Source organism: Wasmannia auropunctata, unplaced genomic scaffold (assembly GCF_000956235.1).
Source record: "Wasmannia auropunctata unplaced genomic scaffold, wasmannia.A_1.0 LD335994.1, whole genome shotgun sequence".
Classification (NCBI taxonomy): Eukaryota; Metazoa; Arthropoda; class Insecta; order Hymenoptera; family Formicidae; genus Wasmannia; species Wasmannia auropunctata.
In genome coordinates, this window is record NW_012026896.1 from 931,529 (window position 1) to 955,496 (window position 23,968).

General features: G+C 41.2%; 1 protein-coding gene across 3 annotated transcripts in view; it reads left to right on the forward strand.

Moving 5' to 3' along the window:
* Window positions 1-23,968, forward strand: part of LOC105453832 (solute carrier family 12 member 4) — a 73,563-nt gene that overhangs the window by 44,082 nt on the left and 5,513 nt on the right. For 2 of the 3 annotated variants that reach the window (XM_011696052.1, XM_011696054.1), the window contains exons 3-6: window positions 19,968-20,062; window positions 22,409-22,669; window positions 23,024-23,209; window positions 23,706-23,941. In XM_011696052.1, the coding sequence (XP_011694354.1) occupies window positions 19,968-20,062; window positions 22,409-22,669; window positions 23,024-23,209; window positions 23,706-23,941 (778 nt within the window). Of the gene's footprint in view, window positions 1-4,428; window positions 5,322-19,967; window positions 20,063-22,408; window positions 22,670-23,023; window positions 23,210-23,705; window positions 23,942-23,968 lie in introns of those variants that run through there. The other variant, XM_011696053.1, reaches the window with a different exon arrangement.

Consider the following 23,968-nt stretch of genomic DNA (forward strand, 5'->3'; position numbering starts at 1 on the left):
GCACCGCATGTTGTATCGATCGCCGACGACCATCGCTATTCCGCAAAATTGTGGCTATTTGCAATAGAGATCCCAATATCATTTTGGTCGTGCCTTTTATCATTTAATATGATACTCCGGATTGTCACCAAACTACTAATAAATCGCCGACGTTGCAGAATTTAAATCTAATTGTAAGTAAAAAATGAGAAATTAAATTGTCTTTTTTTTCATTTTTTTTTTTTTTTTGACATTCTTATAACTTTGATAATTTTCGTTAAGGACAAAATTCCGGATATTTTATACAGGCAAAAATGTCGATTTGTAAGTGAAATGCAACTCCAACATTTTCTTCTTCAAATATAAAGTGGTTTACATAAGTTGAAATCCGCTGTTACAAATAAAAGATAGAAACCCGAGTTCAACTCGAGTTATTAAGTCACTATACTTCTTGTGTACAGAAGTGAGGGAATAGAAGCTGACGGAAAGCCGAAACTTTTATTTGAATTGCGTGGTACAATATGCAGCCTGATGGCACGAATCTTTATGCGGCTTCAAGACTATTCACCATCTTCACGATAATTCCACGAGGCAAAGTCCCAGCGAACAGAACTTTGCCATCAATTTCATTAACCTGCCCCAGTGAATGTGTTTCCTCATCGTGTAGTGACTTCGCCGTGAGAGCCGCGCAAAAATCGGTAATAACGTTTTAACGATTGCATCTCGCAACGAAATGCACATATGGGTGGTTTTATGCGGGCATTAAATGAGCTCTCTCTCTTTTTCTCTCCCGATTTTTCTCTCGATCTTTCTTTCTCTCGTATTTCTTTCGGAAACATGCCATTCGTCACTGTATGTACACCGGACCGGTACATAACACCGCTTTAATTAAGCCGGTAGACATGAAATTTCACAACTGGGTTGCACGCTCGCAAATTCACTTGAATGTACTTCGCCGTGCAAATTTTAGCACGGAGCCGGTGCGCTGTTGCGTAACCAAGTTACAATTCGTCGATTTACGTATACGTTATATATACGAAACGTTAAATTACTGTTGCATAAATTCAGCAATAATGTGTTTCCGAGTCTAGAATCTGCATTATGTCGAGTCGTCGCGTCTTTTACATAAATAAATTAAATGTGTCGAATTTCTCTCAGGCTCTCTATTATCAATATAACCTCATTGATTAATTTGAAACCGATCGCTTCTTGAATTAATCTTAAAAAGCCTATAATTTCAACTTAAAAACTAAAGCGCATGTCATGTATTTTTTAATTAAATATAATTTTAAATACCTCAAATTTCTCGATAACTTTTCTAAACTGTAATTTCAAGGGATTATCCGTCGTAAGTAGAACGAACGCACGAGAGTCAGACGGCAATCGAATCGTCCGAATACATTAATTCTCCTCCGTTGTTTTGCAAAAAAAACCGTTACGCCATTTCTCTGGCGTCGAATGAATGTTTTTCGTTGCAAGTCAAATTTGTCCGAGCCTTCGGGGCGATTCCTATTATTTCGGAACTCTGATGGTATTCGATTTTCTGGAATCTCGCGCCTCGCCATTCGCGACTCGCTAGTTACGAAACGGCGAGAGGGAGAAGGAAAAGGGGGCTGCTTTTAAAATTCATAGTTCGCCAGCGGTAGTGGATAACGTCCTGGGAAAGACGTCGACGCCGTCCGGAATTACGAGCGGTTAGCTCCCCTTTACTACCAATGGTATAATAAAATTACATTATAGTAAAACTGCGCTATATCATCCGGTAGTAGTTATATCCCTGGGTATTTTAATTTGAATGAAATAATTTCCACACGTTGTCCCATGCGTCATTCTTGTATACGTCATTATACGCGAGGCAATGTTATTTACTCGACGTCAAAATGCAGTGAAAATAATGGATGTTGTCGCGTTGCGTTCTAGAAAAAAAAAAATATATATATGTAAAAATGTATATAATTTATTAAAAAGATTTATAATTTACTTTCCTAAAGAAAATGAATCTTTTTTTAGGCAAGAATATTTGAAAAATACATTATTGAAGAAAATTAAATAGTGAATTAAACATATTAAATAAATAATTCAAGTATTAAATACATAATTCAAATGTTATATATTTTGCTCGTAACGGAAATGTTTCTATGCGCTAGAAAATATGGAACCCAAGATTATTTTAAATGCATGAACGTCATCTTGGGTATACCATTACGCTCTCAATGATATCTGCACTCGTCGTATAGGTTCACGAGCGACGGAACGCATAATAACGATTGCGTACGGTTGAGATATCATCTGGGCCTTTTCTTTTTTTTTTTGCGTCGCAAAGCTCCGCTTAAAGCTGGTGTTTCGATTTAAAGTCGGGGCTTTAAGCCTCGGTTTACGTGCACATCCCGTAGGGTGTGAACATAAATAAGCGACGCTGTAAGTGTGGAACGTTTTTCTTTTTCACGAGCACGTGTATTTATGGGATAGAGAAAGAAAGGAGAGGGAAGAGACGTGTGCCCTGCACATCGTCGTCGAATAATATTCGAAAAAGTTGGCGCGATTGATCGCGCGTCGATGTCTTTATTCGTAAATAAAAACGATTTATCGTATCGAAGTTGCAACGCGTGCAGGTACGGTAATTTTGCGCTTTTTTAAATGCCGGTGATCCGTCTACGTCGCGCGTTCTTATATTCCGCTCTCATCTCGCGCGAGGGACAAATAAATTTGTCGCGCGCGGCGATTTGCGAATTTATGCGAGTGCTGAAAAAGTGGAAATTAAATTAAAAATGAAGTTTAGGAACAAATTGCGAGCGTTGTTGTTTCTCTTTTTTTTTTAGTCCAGTTTTCCGCGTTTCCCGGAATAACCGGGTCGCTGACGAAAACTGGCTCTCATTCGGCTTTCACTGGCCACCGCATTTTCTTTCTTTCGAGAGGCGAAACCGTGACCCGCTTTCGCGTTCTCGCGCACGCATTCAAATTCGATCCGTCGTGAAGTGTCCGGCCGAAAAACCTCGTGCCCTCCGGAAGGGCAGCCTCACAACGAAGAGAGCGCGTATGGTCCGGTGAGATAACACGGCCGGGGGAGGAAGAGGACGGCCGATAAAGATAGCGGAGACTAATAGAAAAGAGGGAAAGAGAAGAAAAGCGGGTAACAGGCGAGAGAGGAGGCGAGCGCTTGCGGGGCGAGCGTGATGAGAGAGGGGTGAGTGGGGACGTGGGAGGGTGGCGTGGACCGAAGAGAGACCGAGAGGGCATCCGCAGGACGGGATGGTCAGGGAGGCAGAAGGAGAGCGCGCGCGGGGTGTGCGAGGAGGAAACATCCCCGGGACGCGCAGGCGCCGTGCGAGGGTGGAAAAGCGGGTGAGAGCTGCTCACTACGCCCGGGACACCTCGCGGTCCTCCGGCGCGTGAGGGGGAGGGCGAGGGGGAGGGCCGCGCGCCGAGATGAAGCGAGACAGGAAACGCATCGTGGCCGCGGGGAGAGACAGGAGGAAGAGAGGAAGATCATCGAGAGGAGAGGGCGTAAAAGCGTGCGCGCGCGAGACGAGGGGGAGGGCGCAGGGGGGAGAAGGAGAGGAACCCCTGGAAAAGCCGGGGAGAGAATGCTTTGTCGTCGTCACCGACCCCCTCGCAGTAGCGCGCGCGCGGCAGTCGAGGTTTTCTGCGAGGGAAAGCCGCCGTCGTGCGAGAGTCAGCATCGGGGCGATCGTTGCACGTTGAAGCGATCAGCGTGTGAGGAGAAAGAGAAGGAGGAAGAGAGAGAGAGAGAAAGAGAGAGGAAAGGGGGAGGAATGAGGTTGGAAACGCGCGACGAGTGAGGGAGGACGGAGGGAGATTTGGTCCAGGAAGAGACGCGCAAGGGTGGTGACCCGTGACTCCGCAACGCGCCGGAGAAGGAAGCAAAGCCAGTACGTCCGACACACCGCGCGGGTTGTACCACTGCGCTCAGCCCAGTAGCGACTGTCCGCGCTCTAGTCAGCCGCGGCGCAGTAGCTACGCTCCGCGCTAGTCAGACGCGCGCTGCGCTACCGTACTCTCTTTCCCTTGTGGTGCGCGCCGTCTGGTCTCATCCCGTGGTGCCGTCCTGGCCGCTCAGGATCCGCGTTGCGGCATCGACTGTCCTGCATAACGATCACAATTCACGGTGACGGTCTCCGTTGACTCTCGTTTTAAACGACTGAATATCGAGTCTCGAAGAAAATCCCCAGAGACGTGACTCGATCGCGTGCGTATCTCCTGTGTACGTGTGTTTCATTTGTGCGCGGCGCAAAAATCCCGCGGATCGTCGATCGGCAAAGTATATTTCCCGGTCGGTGAGGAGGAAGCCGCGACCGACCGACTGACTGATCGATCGAACGTACGTACGCCAGCGCGCGTGAATCCAGCCGAACCCAGTGATCTCGTGACCTTGTGACACCGCCTGCGAGAGAAGAGGGGGGAGGGTGGAAGAGATGCACCCGCGCTGAGAGAGACTGAGAGGAGAGCGCCCGCCTCGCGGCCGTACGCCGATCTCTCGCCACCCGTGTGTGTCGCGCGGCGCACGTCGGCTCCTCCCAGATCGCGAGAGGGTCGACGAAAGAGGGATCGAGGCGGAAAGTAAGTCGCGCGCGGAGTTTGGCGAGACGTCGCGCGAGAGGAGCGCCCTGGCCGCTTCTCAGTTTCCGCCTTTCTTCTCGATCTGAGAGTGTTTCCGCGGGATTTCGGAAACCAGGATCGATATCGAGCGCTTACCGATCTATCCGCGATCCGAGACTTCCATGTTTCGGATTGGAACAACCGTAACAACCAGTAAAATCTCTGCAATTGCGAGGCACCCGAAAATATAGACTCCGAATCTAGATCCCCCGCCGATCGCACACCGACGATCCTGCGATTTCAATCTCAATCATTTCTGGCTAATCGAGAGGATAAATCGACAAATAATTCCGATCGCTTTTCATCGAGAGATAATCTTAATATCGCAAATCCACAGCAAACATCGATCGAGATTTTACAAAAATCCGCATCGTGCAGCACCCGATCTTCTGCCGTAGATTCCCATAAAAGTGCAGTTTCACTTAAAGCTCCTATCGAAGCAATCGGTACAAGCAAAGGAAAAAAAAATTGACGAAGAGAGACATCCTGCAGGAAGAGGATTCTGCAACGAGATCGAGATAAGGATCCTGCAACTTGCGCGCGGGCATCGGGAAAGCGTGCACGGCACTGAGCTTTGGGTGGCAGCTAGAAGAGGGGGCCTCGTGTTTCCCACCCCCGGTCGGTGGAAAATCGAAGACGTGTCGAAACTACCATGAGCGAGGGCACGCCGAAGTCGCAGATCAAGATCGTCGTGCCCGACGGTTCGCCAGCACGTCCGCAAGCTGGTAACGCATCATCGCATACTCTCCCCTTCCCTCCCGGCTGACACCCCTTCAGTTCCGCTTCGATCCGCTCGACTTGCTCGCGCGCAAAATACACCCAGAATTTCCCTTCATAATCGTAAAAATTTGCCAAGTAGGGTAAACACATCTGCGAACATATCCCGGTGAATGAGTTGAGGAGGGTTGGGAAAGTTATCTTCTAAAAGTAACCCGATCTCGTTACATTAGCGTTCTTTTTTTCTGAAAAATAGCTCGTCATCGTTATTCATTACTGATTTAAAAAAGAACCTTATTACCGTTACTTAAAAAGAGTCGTTACAATTCCCGAGTGTTTTTTTTTCACTGAAATTTGATTTTGATGATCCTTTATTACAGCGGTCTACGTCGCTAATTGATCAATTCAACGCGAATTATAGTTAATTGTAGCATGCTCAAATATAACTCCCTTCTTTTTAAACTTGTTCGTGCTCGTTCATATACATATACATATATGTAATGTACGCGTGCAAAGTAACGGTTATAGAAGAACCGATTACATTCGTTATCCAAAAATATATAACTGTGTTTCAATCAATGTTACAAATGCAATGTCGTTACCCGTTTGTGTTCTGAAACATAACGGCGTTTCAAGTAACGTGTTACTTCTACTTCCTTGAGGTTAAGCAATTATAGCATATCTTGGTGAAAATAGAAGTTTACTATTTATAGAAAATAGAAATTAAAATATAACAGCGGTAGCGTGCACGCAGATAAAAATTTACAGTCCGCAGTACTGGTTGTAGATTTTTTAATTAAAACTGGAAAATTAAATTTTTTTTCATCAGAGATAACAGAGTTAGAAATTGCGCGAATCGATTGTATACGTTTCCGCTTGAAGAGAAAAAAAAAGATGTTTGGCGCGTGCAATATACTGGCAAGAATTAAGGTTATTTTTTCTATCAAAAAAACTTTCGTCGAGACTTTCTGCCAGTGCTTGCATTAATGGCCGTTACTTAGCGTATACGGACGTCGGGAAATATGGGCGCCGGGTGGGCCATAATTACGGACAATAATCGCACGGACTTAAAGCGGAACTTTCTCTTTTTGTGTTGTCCGAGCCGAGTGTGGTGGAGAAGCGCCACTCCGTCTTATTCTGTCTCGCCGTTAATTGACTCAAGGTCACCCTTTTTTAGCCCGATACTAATTCAATTAAGCACAAGGCCGCGAGGTGAATCGATAGTGCACACGAGAGACAGAGAGAAAGGCGCGTATATATGTCCACGGAGTATCCCCCGTGTGTTTTTTAATGCCGAAAGCCTTCCCTATAGATCCGATTGTCTGACGTGTAGTAAAGTGAAGCTTTATACTTTCATTCCCTTTATCTACTACCGCGTGTCAATCCGCGCGCGGAACTAATCAGATTTACGATCTTACGTATAACAGAGCAAAACGAGGTACTTTCCGTGTTTTATAGGTATAATCTCTCTCTACCTGGATTCACTGCTGCTGTATAAGTTAAAAATGAAACTAAATAATTATATTAAAACACCAAATATCACATATATTACTTGCATTGATATACTAAAAATTAATGTTATATTAATCTTTTAATAATATTACAATACTAATACTATTTCTCATAACATTACACTTTTTTATTTCTATAAAATGGTAACACAATTATATGTTTTTATGTGTTTAAAAAAATTTCGAATTCTTGGATATGAATTGATGGAACGAATATGGTTATCTATTTATCTTTGAAATTTCTCGTTTCAGAACGAAGTTTTCGGTTACACATAAATCAAAATTGACAACTAAATATTTCAGGTAGAAAGATAAATCCCACAGATTTATCAAATATTTTATAACTTGACGATGAATATCCGTGAGTGAGGAAACTTTAGGATGCGGGACGAGGTATTAACTCATAACCCTGGCAAGCGCGGGGTAAATTCTATCCCAGAGTCTTTCTCATATTCCAGCTCTCTCAGCGGAAATTTTACGTTATTAACTCCATCTAAAATTGTTTCTTTATTACGCTTTGAAATATTAAGATTCAATCAAAACTTTACATTTAATTTGAATTCAGCATTTACGTTCTATTGCCAACTGCTTTTACATTTTAATTCAGGATGGGAAATACTTTGTGACTTAAGTTTGATTAGAGCAATGGTCCAAGATGTAAATTAACAATCCCAACATTGTGAATTGACATTAATCGCGTGATGAACAGACGAATCGATAACTTTAAACCTCGCGTGAAAATTCGCGGACATCGATTCTCCTCGGAATAGAGAGTTTAAAGTTTCGGAAATTTCGTCACAGAAATCGGTCACGCGACGGACGCGACCGTCGCAGAGTTAAGAGTAAAAACCGGATACGTGCAATTGTAAAAAATGCTCTTTGTCGGAGCGGCACGGCGATTCTCTCTCCGTGTCCTCGTTCGCAAAGCGGACGCTGCGAAAAGGGGCGACCAGTCGGCAAGCGACTTTGCATCTGAGGGGCACGCCGCATACACGCGTGACATATGTATGTACGTGTGCATGCAAATGCACCGGACGAGGGTAGCGGCGGTCCTTTGATCAGCAGAACGTGAAGCATTGCTCCGAATGCTCGGCAGTGACGACGATCAAAGGTCAGAGTTCGTTCCGCGGGCGACATCCGTGCGGCGTAAAGCTTTCGACTCGATCCCAATTTTTAAGTCCGTTTTGACTTCGACGATCTGTCGAAAGAAAACAGACGTTGAAAACGTTATTATTGATTTTCTTCAATGTATATATATCTATGTATGGTTATCTGTTAAGTTCCGAACAAAACGACTTAAGATTCTATTGGTAAAAATTGGTTCGCTTTTCGAGTCGTATAAACTTTGAAAGACGTTTTACAGAAATTGCGGAAAACAAAAGCGACTATTTCGTTTCGCGAAATTGTTTTATGTCGATATTGATTAGCAAATTCTGCAAGAAAATTCTTGTGAGATTAAATATATTTATGACATCATTATTAGATTTTTACACAATGTGTATGCGAATCGAGGAGCAGGAGTGAATTAATATGTTCGAGTAAAAATCAATTAAGAGACAAGTAATATAATATAATATAATTTATTTCATTTATTACAATATAATATAATATAATAATGTAATTTTAATAAATTGGATAACGCAGTAAAAAACAGATACAAATTCAGTAAATAAACAGATATAAATCTAATTGGGGGAAACAATTTTTTCATAATATAATTATCAACTTTGTCCTTTGATATTTTGTGCATGCAAAGATGCGGTCATTTGAATCATAGTTTGAATCATAGCTAGTGACTACGAACAATCCGACGGAGTCTCTCTCCAAGATTGAACATATCAATTTCACAGTCTGTATCTGCCTCGATTCGTACTTGACCGAGAGTTACGTTTCTGCGGCAAAATACGATGGGATTAAATAAAAACGGAAACCGCAAACCGCGCACCGGTTGAAATGCACACGACAGAGCACGGATCAGTACCATCAAAAAACCGGTCTGTTTACATCTCGTCACCGAAGACACGAGGAGCGCGAGGAGTTCCAATTTCTATCTTCGATTCTCTGTCCGTCACGATTGCCGTGACGTATTGGGAAATCGAGTGACATTGGAAACTTTTCCATCGAGGGGCTACAAATTGTTGCTCCGGATAAAATCGAAGTAATCCAAAGCGTACGGAGATCCTTTCACGGTACATCCCCAATTTTAGAACGTCCACGTTATCTCGTGATAAGATAAATAAGAGAATTCTGAGACACGAGTTAACATGAGACTTCAATAAAATTACTGCTATTAATATTTGCTCATAACGTGGTCGCGAAAATATTGGCATAATTAAGTCGCGTGAATCTTTGATTGTATAGGAACGATGTTTAAACAAGAATTGATTATCTATAATATATATTTGTTTTTTAACACTTTGACTGTCATGTCATCTATATTTGAGTGACACATAAAAAATTCGTCGAAACATAGGTTCTGTCATTTATTTATGAGAGAGAGAGAGAGAGAGAGAGAGAGAGAGAGAGAGAGAGTGTGACGGTTTTAATAACTTGATTAATGTTCATTTGTATGTAGATCAACTTTAATCTCAATTTAGCTTATTTTTCATCTTTTTTTTTAATTTCGGATAATTCGAAAAAGATGAAGAAGAGTACGTTAAGCTAAGATTAAAATTAATCTATATTGGAAGAAATAGACATAAGAATGATTTTATTAATTGTATAATATTTAAGATATTAAAGAAATAATATAAATTATATTGAGACGTAAAAAACTACAAATTATTAAAATAGCATATTAGATTTATTGTCGAAATTAGTTTGGCAGTCAAAATATTAATAAATAATCATCTTTCCAGGAGAAAGATATTTTGCAAAAAAAAAACACGAAATGAAATGGAATGAGTCGAATTTAATAAATTTGCTAATAAATTAATTTATAGCTTAAGAGTATAGAATATTATACACATTCACGTAATGATATACATTTATAAATTTCATATGCCACAAGAATGTATTACAGCACACACGTTTCAAATGATGGATGCCGTACGTCGGCAAGCGATTGATATCCCAAAAAGATGCATTCACCCTATGCGCTCTATCCGTTCGCGATTAAGCAAATCGGATACTATCGGGTACGGATTGACGTAAACCATTTTGCGGCGCGCACTCCCCGCATGATTTACGTGTTCGTCTGACCATTGACACGCCTATATGTGTATAGTCATGATTGATCTGTCGAGCGGCGCGCGTTGAAATTTATGCGTCGGCCTCCTCCACTTACGATCCGTTCCGTAAACACGCGTCGGTTTACATACAGACGAGATAATGCGATCGTCGAAGCGCTTTCAACGTTGCATCGTTCGGCAACAAAATGCTTCGCCGTTTCACCGTGACCGAGTTAAAAAGGAGAATCATCGCAGTTACGCATCATTGAATTCTGCAGTGAGCGCTTTATCTCTTTTGCCCGCGGACTAGGAAGGGAAATTTTTAGATATTTCTGTAAGTCATTTATGTAGATCGTCTCTCTTTCTCTCTTCCTCCCTCCCTCTCTCTCTCTCTCTTTCATTTACATATAAATGCTTTAGAAACGATAATTAAAGTAATTAAAATAATATTAAATAATTAAAATTGAATCTGTTGAGGGGTAGGATGATTGAGTTAGGCTCCTCGACTGGAACTGCTTTTTAAAAGAGAGAGAAAGAGATGAATTCCATTTCCAAATGAGTCCGGGAATCTCTGAAAGTGTGTCGAGATTAATCTTATTGGCTCCACGAGCCCGAATCCACGAGCTCCGCGAAAATTAAAGTGACCGCGGCTCACGAGCGTTCCTCGTTGGAATAAGTGACCGTCCGGTCCGCGTGTGTGCATGTCCAGCGGGTTACCACGAGGGGGTGTCTTGTTGACACACAGTTTCTCTCGATTGACGCGCGTTGCAGCGTCAGATCGGATGCTGCGGCGTCAACCTCGGTGCGGTCATGCAGCGGGAAATTACGCCGACATAGCGTCGGCGCGCTCAAGCGGGCGGTTGCGCTTCCGCGCGAAATTCACGCTCCGCTCGTTCGTAATTGCCGATTATTTAAATTTCGCTGGATCTCTCCGACCACTCCCCGGCTCCTATCCCCGCTGGCCGCCACTTTCGATCCGGCAAACTTTCCAAGGATAATCCGCGGCTGTCCTCGATAATTTTGGAGAACTCGCGAGATGTAAACTCTAACTTAATCCTAAGAGCTACGATTTTCGTGAGGGATTTCAAGTTGTCAAGCTTCTTCGGAAAATGAAAGTTTTTTTTAATCTCTGTTGAATCTGTGTGTAATTTTTGAAAAATTGACAGAACAAGAATTGAAACTATAACAAAAGGGGTACGTTGTAAAACAGGTGAGAAAGGACTACTTAACAATGTTACTAAAATTCCTTCATCTCGAAAACGGACAACTCGATTGTCGTCGCGATAATTTAACATTGTATGTAGACGTTAACGCTACGAGCGGGTTAACTGAATTCGTCGGCAACTTTGCGATTTACGAGCAGGCCAAAGTCAAGGCGAGATAAGCGACGCATAAAGATACTCGCAAACTCTGCCGACCGTTAACTACGTTACTGTTTACACAGTTTTATTACTCGTTTATTACCCTTGCGCTCCGTTGCGTCTAAATTAAAGATCGTCGATCGAATAGGCATGGTAAGTTCCTTAGTTTTTAATGGTTACAGATGAGCAAATAGTAGCGTCCGCTGTTAAATCTTTTATATCCGTCGATAGCGGATACCTGCAAAACGGGGAACGCGAAATGTTCTCTTTTTACGAAACGCGAGATTAAGAAGTAAACTCGAAATACGATAAAAATGTTTTGCTAAGAACATTTTGCTTCGCGGGGAAAAAGTCTGGTTGCACAAATTGGAAATCTCGCAGATTCAATCACGGAGAGGTATAAATCAGATACTTATAGTCAAATCTATCAAACATTCCAGTCGAGATAACCAGAAATTCAATCACGATAACCGAAATTCTGAAATTGGTGTATAATCCGAATGCATTTTATTTGTACTTGTCAGTATCATATAATCAAAACATTTTTCTCAGTGTCTCGTTATCTTGTTATGTCAATGCTGACAATTACCGATGTAAAATTAAATTTAAAAATGATTGATGATATATTTATGAACGCATTAGACAGTCGACTTGAAGATGCAGTCCTTCGTGTATAGTAATGCATGAATCCTCGTGGCCGACGCGACGCATCTTAATCGCGAGGTGCACGCAACATGTGTCGACGCACGCAACGCTGCACGTATACAAACGCACACGTGCCATCGCCGCCGTCGCGCCCGAACGTAAAATCGATGGCCAATAATCGCCAGCCGCCGCCCACTCGATAAAATACTATATCTGTGTGTAATTGCCATAAGTTTGAAATATGAAATTCAATTCGACTGCCGCCGCCGCCACCACCGGCGTCGTCGTCTCCGCCGAAACGCGCCCACGCCTGTTTAACTTTATTTACGAGCGTCGGGAAATAGAATTTATGAAATCGAAACGTGGATAGACGCGCGCTTGCAATTCGCCACGGAGTTCGCGTGCCGAACGCGCTGAACGAAATTTTCCGCATTGAGGAATCGTGACGTTTATAAAGAATTCGAGAAAAATTGTAATGCCCGTATAACATTTTATTTTCATGAAGGTACATTCCGATTCTGAATTTACGAATGTCCTTCGAGTTTTTGATCCCTCGGGCTTTAAATCTTTGAATTCTTATTTCGCGCGGGTATTTTCCTCATTTTTCAAGTCGCTAAATATAAATCATAAATCGTATCGTACTTACAGCTACGCCGATTTATTTCGACTGGTAAATTTTGCGGAAGATAATAATTTTATTGGAGGTCGCGGAAAAAAAAGAGTGGAATATAAATTGGTGAAAGATGAATATCTTGCGTTCTCGGAATACGTAACGAACACAATTACGTTGATTGCGAGTTTCGAGAGGCCGTCTCCTCTCGAAGAAAAATTAATAATGAAAGACAACGTATCGCCCTCAATTAACGTCGTCAAGTGCATTAGGTCTGATTTTCCAGATCCTCGTTTAGGTCGTTGAAGTGTATCTAGTGCGATCCGAGCGGATCTCGCGCACTGACGCGTGCATAATTACATGTCAGCTCTCGATTGCAAATAATGGACGGCCATTAAGCCCCCACTTAGGTATCGCGATTAATATTTTTACAGGAGGAAACAATTTGTGCAGAGAACCTTTTGCACAGAGAGGAATCTCGTTCTATTTAAAATGTCAACGCTGGCATAGATATCATCAATAAAAATGGCTTGCGAATACAATGAGAGCGCGGAATCGTTTGCAAAAATTCTCCTTTTGCGGTGAATACGTTCGAAAACAGCGTTCCGCGCGGGAGAAACGAGATAAAGTTGTTACGATGTATTTTCACGGAAACACGATAACATCGATACGGTGTATTTCCCGAGATAAAAGACGCGCGTTTTCGTGTATTGTTTTACGTGGAAGGGCCATCTCGTCGGCGACGTAAACCGATCTGTCTTCCACCAGACACCGTTGTCTGGCGTTATCTTCGATGCATCCGAGCCGTTAATTTTCGCTGCACAAAGGGTAAATTGCAGCTTCGATTTTCGTGGCGACACATCATTCCGGGCTCGATCACAAAGCTAATGAAGCAACCTTTGAATCGGGAGACATTAGGAAGAAAAAGACTTGTACCTTTCTAAAGTATTTAATTGATGAAAAAATAATAGGTAGTTAATTTACGATAATTAATGTATAAGTATACATGTATAATATAATAATATTTAATAATAAATGTATCTTTTTGATTATTTAAAATTTTACAATAAAATTTTACAATAAAAACAAAAATATTACATAAATTTTTGTAATTATTTTTGCAGCATTTTCAAAGCGGAAAATATTCGACATTTGAAAGATCGACAATTTAATATTTAAATAACAATACGTACACACATCATACACAAACCATAAACGGATACAGAGACTGCGATATAGAAAATGCGATTTTGTATAATGTAATCAAGAAAACAATTTCTAAAGGATCACTTTTGTATCGAAATTTCATCAGCATTGGTGGACGATTGAAGTTCAGTTCTCGTTAATTCCCGTCACGAGATTGTCCCAAATTTGGCAAATGGCGCGCGTGCAAGCACAAAGCGGAGTTTGTATTTCCCAGGCACGACGATCGCGTCCCGCTCCAGTTCCTTACACGGCTTTCTTCCACAGCTATATCGCCTCTGTCGCGACGACAAGCTGCTCCACTTTTGCGCGAATAAATTTCGCCATTTTCCACTATTTCTGCCGTTGTATTTATTAACTTGTTTATTGCAAAGTTCCGCTATTTAAACATTTACGAGATACCTTTCATTAATCTTTCATTAAGATACCTTCTACATTTTTTAAATCTGAAACGTTGAAAAGTTTTAACATTGTTAAAGATGATAGTCCCATTATTGGAACGTTCGACAATCACAAAAGATCTTTCATTAATTTTTTTTTTTAATTAACAAGGATTACAAAGTTTTTATGCTTTTAAACTTTTATAACTTTAGTCCTGTAGATAACAAAAATCTGTAACAAAAATCTGTAAGAAACATTCGAGTTTATTTAGTTAAATTTAATAATATTATGAGACATTTAGTTAAATTTAATAATATTATGTATATTTGTATAATATTATTATAATTATATTAAAAATGATTTATTTATTTTATTTTACTGTAATTTAACAAAAAAAAGAAATGTTCTAAATTAATTTTACCATAGAACCAAAGTCACAAAAGTTTAAAGCTGTATAAAGACTTCATAATGAATCTACGTAAGACTTATTAAAAACTAGTTAGTAATTCATTTACTTTAATTTAAAGAAGTTCTGTAATATTAACAATAAAATTTGATTATTACGATTATTACACGGTTAAATATAAAAGGAACAGCTGTAACCCAATTTTTTGAGATTAAATAACATTTTATTATTTTCAACTTCCATATGTTATTTTAACACAAAACATGTGATTAAAAAAATAACTACATCTAATTAATCCATTTTTGTGATTGTTTTATATTAATTATGCATTTATAAATTAAAAAATATAAATTAAACTTAACACATTTCTCGAAATTGTTTCACTTTATTATTTTAGGTTAAATTAACAACACATTGAGTAGGAGCAGTGACGACTTATAGAAATGATTAAAAATAACTCAAATTGAGTTTAATTTGACTATGAATTTAACAGTGTACGACAACTAGAATATCGACGATCGTATAGTGAATGGACGTAAAAGCGAGTCCGGAATAAGGTCGGAGATGCACGGAGGGGATCTTTTACGAACCTTTTATAAATTTTTTGCCGCAAAAGAAATTTTATTAAAGCAATTTGCGAGGCCTGTAAATCATCGTAATGGAACGTCAACCGAGCAACCTGATATTGACAATCGCTGGAAGGTTTATGGTCTTACGGTCGTCATTTGTCGGCGCAGTCTGCAGGTTACAGCCCCATCAATGAGATATTACGATTATCATTACCCGATCCTAGGGAGACCCGCTTATACGACCGCGTCATGAAGCATTAGAGTCGTATAATTCTTACTCTGTTTGCCGCCGATTATCGGGATCGATTCTGGGAATAATACCCTGGCCGCTTTGTCCACCCAATTAGCTTCACGCCCGTGCTACACGTGAATCTACATGTGTCTATACGTAATGTAGAGCGGGACGCACAGAGGCGTGCAAACGACACTCGATCGTAATTACTCGGACATGTGTACCGGACACATGCGAGAGAGTAAATCTAGAAATTACGCCGAATGATCGCGGATTATTTTGACGCAGTCAACACGCAGATCATAAAGCCATTATTATGATTATTATTATCACCTGTGTGGCCGTATTATAAACAGATGATGGCAATATTTGTTATTCAATTTTGACGGATACCTTTATTTCTGCCATTTAAATAGACTTTGATGTATAATTTTGCGGAGTAGACATGGAGTAAAAACTTACTGGAGTAAAATTTTTTTACTGCCGACTTGTTCGTTATCGAGGAGACTGTTTCTCTGTGTTAGAGACGTTGAAGCTTTTATACGTGAGGGCACGTAAGATCCTATGTATAGGGATCGTCAGGAAATATTCCCGAAAGAGAGCTCCATTTTTCGTGACGGCGATATCGTATCTCTACGTTTTTCGCTCGTGGCGTTGCAGCATCCGTCAAAGAAATGCAGTTCGATCGGGGACACGTGTATTTATTCGCGATATATTTTCTCCTTATCGCGGTTTGCCCACGGAAAAATGACATTTCTCTTGTTTCCTTCCCGCTCCCCTCTCTCTTTCTCTTTCTTTCTTTATCTGTCTTTCTTGTCTCTCGCTCGTTTATTCCGTCCTTTTGCTTTAACCGTCCGCGTCGTAGCGGAAAATCCTTTAACGTAGAGGTACCATAACTGAACTTCTTTTTTTAATAAACGAATAAACTTTTTTTTCAAGCTACTCGTAGTAATTAAAAATTAATGCAGCTGCGCGTCGCACAAATTCCGCGTTCGCGCAAAGTTTCTTCCGCCGGCGAAAAAGCCTTGCTTTATTCCCGTGTGCGAGATGGAAAATTATTTAAGTAGGCTAAAGAATGGCGAAAGCGGAGATATAATGCGATTTTAACTATTTCATACGTAATTGTACATCGCGGAGTCAATGTTAATTCTTTTTTTTTTTTTTTAGCGAATTGCAACGGTTATTGCGCGCGTAAACACATTCGCGTAAAGACGCGTTTCTGTTTTAGTATTAACTTGAAGTGAATTATTGAGATTCGATTACGGGTATATATTGAATAACGATATTGAGCTCTTAACATATCGTGCGATATTAATATCGACATTTGAATAGCCAGGGGGGTGCCTAAGCCACACAATATCCAATATTCCATTTAAATAATGAAGATGTGAGTCTAACTCCTGTCCGTTCAAATGCACGAAATATCAGAAGGGTATAGGAAAATATAGAAGGAGCGTCAAAGATATGCATTGGTGGAAAAGTAATGCATAGAAATATTATAGCCTATGGCAGAGAGTCGACTGCTCATCTCTCTTTCGTGGCTCGTGACGTGGTTTTGCGACGCGCCGCGCTTCATCGAAGAAGCGAAAACGCGGCATTCCGCGCGTCAAAATTCATCTCTCGATCACGTCACTCTCGCGGGAACGAAGATCCCGACATCGCCACGGATCACGCTAAAACTCCGACGGAGTTATCCCCGAGAGTCGTCATAGGCGCGGAATTCACGAGTACAAAACTGCGGTTCCGCGAGCAATATTACAAGATGATATCAGGTACGAGAACGCGGATGTGACGCGGGAAGGGAAGAGAAGACGACGCGAGGGACCGAGATAAGGGGATCAACGTAATATAACTAAGTTAACAGACAGTCAAGAAGCACATCCCACAATAACCGAGACACACGGCCCTCGGCTTTTCCCCTCGGATGCGTCAGTCGCCTGTATTATTTTACTTCTCTCTTTCTCTCTCTCTCTCTCTCTCTCTCTCTCTCTCTCTCTCTCGCTCTCTCTCTCCCGCGACTATCTTCGACCATATTTACTTCTTCCGACACGTACGCAGAGGAGCCTTGGCATTGCATCGCACGCGAAACCATCGACCTACTTCGCGTAGTCCTATTGCTCGTCGTCTCTCTGTGCCATTTCTACATTTTTCCGTTACGTTACACTGCCGATAAAATCCAGCGGAAATCGCGCGTGATAAGGTGCGGTGATTTAGTTTAGACCTTGGGATGGGACAATGCTTTTCTAATGGTAAAATTTATTCGCCGATAAAACCATCGTTGAACGTTAAAGGATGAGTATTCACGTTGATGAAACGTTAATAAACAGCATTCAATCATCTACCGTTCATCAATTTCTACTAGTATAATATCCGCTTAATGACGACAAGTTGGACTTTCGACGATCAAAAGTAATCGAAGATCGTCAACTTTGTTAGTGAAAAATTAATATCGCTCTCTGTCCAATCGAAAAGTTCGATTATCTTGCCCTTAGAGGGGCATGATGGTGCATTTTCGATGTAAGTAAGATTATACACTATACAGTCATGCTAAGGATAACTCAATTTTCCAGCCATTAGGCGCGTACCCGCGCTGCGCTATGAATATTTCTAAATATATATTTCCGACGTCACACGGTGTAATTATAAAAAGTATCGAACGGCCAGGATCCCACAGATTTAGCCTTTAATTCGCGGAACGAACGGGCGATCCCGGGAAACTGCTGACTATAAGGACGACTATAAATGCACCGGCCAAGAGCTATCGCCTTGTTTACGTTCGTCGCGTAATGTCCATCGCGTAACGTTATTGTATACTGGCGACGACTTGTTCGCCCGTTTCGCAAGTAGATTAAGAGCGAAATTTGCGGCTCTGATATGTCACGCTGAAGCTTCTCAAGTAGACGGGGATAAGAGGAGCCCTCTCTCATGACTATCAAGTGAGGAGCATGCCCGCCTTCTCGTCGATGCGACGTAAGAATGATTGCATAATCCGCTTCGCCATCCTCCTAATTCTTCCTTCCCAGCTTCATCCTTTCGATCATCCTGCCCAGATTTGCCTCATTAATAAGAAAAATTGCATGCTTAAATGTTGTGATTGTAACAGTTGCTCTAAAAAGCTTTTTTTAGAAAACAATTTTTCAGGAAACAATTTTTACGTAAATTTATGAGACAGCAATATTTATCCGTATATCTTTATTAGAGATTTCACACCATTTGTATCATTCGATCATATTCATTGTTCAATATTTTGCAACGATAACTTAAAATTTAAAGAAGAAAAATGTATCGCTCTTACTCGAATTTGTGTCTGAAAAATGTTGACGAGTCTTTCGTTTTTATAGCTTGTAGCCCGTGTTTTTTTTTTAAGAGAGAATTGACTCCTCTGGGAAAACAATTAATCAATCAAAGCGCGGCGAATTCTGTATTCGAGTATTGCGGCTCCTTCGTGCTGGATAAGAAATATCTCTCTGTTGGAATGAACATCTTGATGGAATACCAAGAGAGGGTCGAGATTCGCTGAGAGAGACGAATGGGCCGAGAGGCAGGAGCTCTCCTCGCGAGACCGACTCTGAATTCGCATTGATAAAAATTCTGTCAGGTCGATTAACGATCGTACGTGCCAGTTGGAACGTTGCCATTTGTATCGCGGGGATGCTACTATTGGGAGTTAGCCCTTTAACGGTATCGCAATGTCGTTAGATCCTCGCCAGTACCCCCGGCTTTCTTCTCGCGTATGAAATACGTGGGAGGAAAGCGAATGTGGAGAAATGAAATACGGCCGAGTAACGTAAGCGAAATCATGCGAAATATAATGAATTTGTTTTTTAAATGTTGAAAAAAAAAATCCTTTAATTGAAAATTCCCTTGAACGCCGAGCATAAGCGAGAACGCGTTGACGTTTTTATGCTTAAATACTTTTTAAATATTTATTAAGTTTTATCGATTTTAAGTTCTATTTACATTTTTTGCGAGCATATAATGTCTTGACAATTAATATTTAACCATCATAAAAGTAGCCGTGGTGTCATATTGGCTATCCAGCAGGCAGTTGTAAATGTTATGACTCTCTCTAAGTACCTTAAGAGGTTTAAGTATCTCATAAACGACCATCTCATTAGTTCAATTGTCACTGCAGATTTCCACGCGGTAATATACATGTCTCGTAGTATATATGTCACGGAATACCAAGTGTTTAATTATGTAATGTTTAGCAGCATATAGATCATTGTGAGAACACATTCATTAACGCGGTGTCCAAATTCTTCGCGAAACGTACGAATGAACAAGAAATTGGAATCGATAGAAAATATATGGAGAATTATGACGAAACTTAATTATTAAATTGGCGATTCTTAAATTTTTTTTCCCTATGTACAATTTTTCGCAAAAATGGCGCTAATTTTCTGGAGAACATCCTTAACTATTAACCATTATGTCGTTAACAATGAAAACAGCAAGGTATATTTTACCGGATAGATAGCTGATGATAATTCCCCTTTTAAAAAATTTCAGAAATCCAGACAAAACCAGGGAATAATTAATTACCTGTACGTTTCTTGCTTTCAGGCGATGGAGGCGGCGCAGGCGGAGATGGCGATCCCATTGTCAGCACCAATTCCGAGAAGAAGTCAGGATATGAGACCAATCTGTATCTCTACAGTGTGAGTACAACAAAAGTTTTGGCGAATTAGATCTTATTTCGCAAAGAGTCGTATCTTCCAACGTGCACTGACAATGAGAGAAAAGCTTTGGTATTTGCAACTATTGTATGGTAAAATAAAAATGGTTAAGAGTCCCATTTTTATAGTTGCTATTCCTATAATTTTAGTAATAATAATTATATTTATAGTTCTACCAAACAAATGTATAGTTGGCGCTCAAAGTAATTTACATTATAATCAAATTATGGTAATTGCAACCATTTTTTTTCTCTCAGTGTGCTTATTTACCCTATAAAACGAACGCATCTCGGAAAAAGAAAAACTTCTTGCTTTATCGGAAAAGTAAGAAAATGAGAAAACGCATAACCCGATTTGTTATAACTTTTGATGTCTACGTCGTTTTCATTAATCATTTTCTTAGCCGCTGGATTCTTCGAAGGAATTATCTACTTCGGTGCATGTAGTAAAATCATCACTGCAGTATTAATTATCATACTGTGTTGTAAAAACCGCGGCTTACAACGGAACTATCTTGCTAAAGATTATCCATAAAGTTATAATAAGAAAATCAGACGTTTCTTCATTATAAAGTTACGAATTTATATCTTTATACGAAAGCTTATCAGCTCCGCAGTTCCCTCAATAATGTCCTGCATTTTGGAGCTCTGAGGAAACAGGATGGAATTTTGCGACCGCTAAGAATCCTCTTCTGAATTGCAGTTCTTTCATAATAGAAAGTTAAGCCGCGTACTTTGGGGCTAAGTCTCTCCTCCCTTCATCCGCTCTCTCTCTCTCTCTCTCTCTCTCTTTCTCTTGTCATCGTTTCCCCCTTGTAGTTTTAACGAAGAACTCCACTACTTTTCCTAACCGTAAGAGAGCTGCCGGGAGCTTCCGACCGGCCCAGTTTCCTTATCTGCTTGGTTCCGTTTAAAATTGCGAGCCATTATCGGGCTATGAATCTCGCGCGCGCGAGGCGAGTATTGTACCCCGTTTCTTTCGAATCCGATAATTCGCTCCGGGTGACTTTAACCCTCTCAGCACTCTCATATTTCTCGTTCGACTCGATCGAACACCGCAATTGAAGATAAACTTGAGTGGTGTACAAGTAATAGCCGTATATTTTTATCGCGCGTGTGAATTTCGTTGAAATAAATCCGGACAAAGAAAATTACAGTACTATCCTTAAAAAAAAGAGAGAGGAATAGGATAGAGAGCGATTTCGAAGGACAGTTTAGACTTGTATTTGCATAGCAATTATTCTGTTCATTTTACCAACCTGAGGTTTTATCGAAATCACGGAGAAAGAGGAAAGAGAGACTTTATGGATTTTATTTGTTAGATCATAGCTTCAGTTGAAAAACGATATAACTATCTATCATCGAATAGCGGACATGCGAAAATAAAAGAAGAAATAAAAGAAAGTCACGTAAAGGGATTAGAGATAAGACGGGAGAAATGCGTTGTGCAATTTCTTGAAGAAAATCGCTGTCTGGGATATCTTTTTAACTCGTGTTTCTTTTTCATCGCGTACATTTGATATAGAGAAATCCGTGTTTTCTGTGCGATATGCCGAACGGAAATGTCCGATGTGAAAAGTAGTCGTCGTGAAATTAGATCGACAACGTGTAATACTGTTGTAACGAGGTTGCAGCGCGAGAACTTACATGACAAAGGGCTAACAATTTCCATAAAAGCGTCCCGATGGACGGAGTTACGTGACACTTTCCCGCAAAAGTTTGTCAATAAAATTGCAAATGAGGTCGCGACGTGTCCCTTTCGGCATAATAAGGAATCTTATATCGGGGAGGAAATTCCAGGATCGCGCGCGACGGACACACGAGGGTCGCGCAACCGCCCGTCGTGCCGTAGGAATGCGAACGAAGCCAGTGATAAGAGTCGATGACTGGTCGGACGAATCGTTTATCTCGGGATTGTTTCGCATTCTCCGTCCGATAACGCGAGGTCTGTACGCAACCAGATGGAAATAGAAAAAGTCTCTATCCATCTATCTATATATATAGCCGGATAAAAGTAGCAAAGTTTGTACGTGCACGTACGGAAGTAGCGAGAGTCTATACGTGATCAGACGGCCGCAGCTTGTAAATATCAAGTTTCCCCTTAAATTTCGGGCGAAATGTTGGAGCTGTCGATTCCAACGGAACATAAAAGTCGAAAAGTCGCATTATGGTTCTTCACGGAGAGCAGTTCTCCTTGATTGAAATATCGCACTCCCTGAGAAATTACAGCAGAAGAAAAATGTTCAGAGTGAAAAATCATTATATCTCGCCTCCGAAAATCCCGTAACGCGACCGACCGGCAGAAAAAAATCGAGATGAATCCTTGCAGGAGGAGATGGAGGATCGGCCGCGGATCTCGACGTTGCTCAACAGCTTGGCCAACTATAGCAACACCATCCCTGCGGCGACCGACCCGGACAAACCAGCTCCGCCCACGGGGGGTGGTGCACGGATGGGTACTCTCATAGGTGTCTACTTGCCGTGTATCCAGAACATCTTCGGCGTGATCCTCTTTATCCGGCTGACATGGGTAGTCGGCACCGCCGGCGCCATACAGGGTTTCTTGATTGTGCTCATCTGCTGTTGCGTTGTGAGTGTTTATCTACGGAACTGTAAGAGCGAAATCAAAATTTCAAGCGTACATTGTGCATACGTAAAAATATGAAGATTCGAAGACACGACTACGAATATACGAAGTTCAAAAGTAACTTTTAACAGCGCATCTTTAAAAATAAAATATTAAAATAGAGAGAAGAGACAATAGACGAGATTTATCAATGCCAGATTTTTTTTTTAATTAATCTGAAAAATCGATTTCTAGTCGAGACATTGGAGGCAATTAGTATTTGAGAATTTTTAACGAAAATACGAATAGCTTCTCGTGAATTAAACTTCGGGGTAGGTATATAGATCGGTCGCAAACAGCTATTCTTCGTGTGCGCAGACGATGCTGACGGCGATCAGTATGAGTGCCATCGCCACCAACGGCGTAGTGCCGGCCGGTGGTTCCTACTTTATGATCTCGAGGAGCTTGGGCCCGGAATTCGGCGGCGCGGTGGGTATGTTGTTTTACACCGGTACCACCCTGGCCGCCGCGATGTACATCATCGGCGCCGTCGAGATCGTTCTCGTGAGTATCGACTAAAACACGACGTTACATCAACCATAGTCCCTCCCCCCTTCCCTTCCATTCCTAATCAATTGATCGCGATAATTGACTTATACTTTGAAATAGAAGTGAAAATATCGCGGTGTTTCATAACCATTACGTCAAAATTAATTAAGGATTATCACGCTTTGATTAATTACACTTGCAAAGTATGTACGTAAAGGATACGATGTTAATTGTACGTGAAATATTACGGCAGATTTTCGCACAATTCCCGTAAAGTTTGCGCCAGACTACACGCGATATTCGTGGTTTGAAATTCGAAGTTAGTTATTCGTGTGAGGTTTGTGCATTGAGGCTCGCATTCGTTTGTCATTCGTGCCAGTTTGTTAGCGAAGCGAAATTTGACGAAATCAAAGGGCGCGAATCACCGTGAATCGCGCGTAGTCCGTGACTCATGCTTAACGATTCGAAGAAACGTTGCTTTCCCTGACTTTACGATATTTCTACTTAATAGACCTACATGGCACCGTCGCTCAGCATATTCGGCGACTTCACGAAAGACGCCAACATCATGTACAACAACTTCCGAGTATACGGCACCATGTTGCTGATGGTAATGGGTACGATTGTCTTTGTGGGCGTGAAGTTCGTTAACAAGTTCGCCACCGTCGCACTGGCCTGCGTTATTTTATCCATCGTCGCTGTTTACGTGGGGCTCTTCGTCAACGTCAACGGCAACGAGTCTCTAAAGTACTAAACTAATTTACGACACTAATT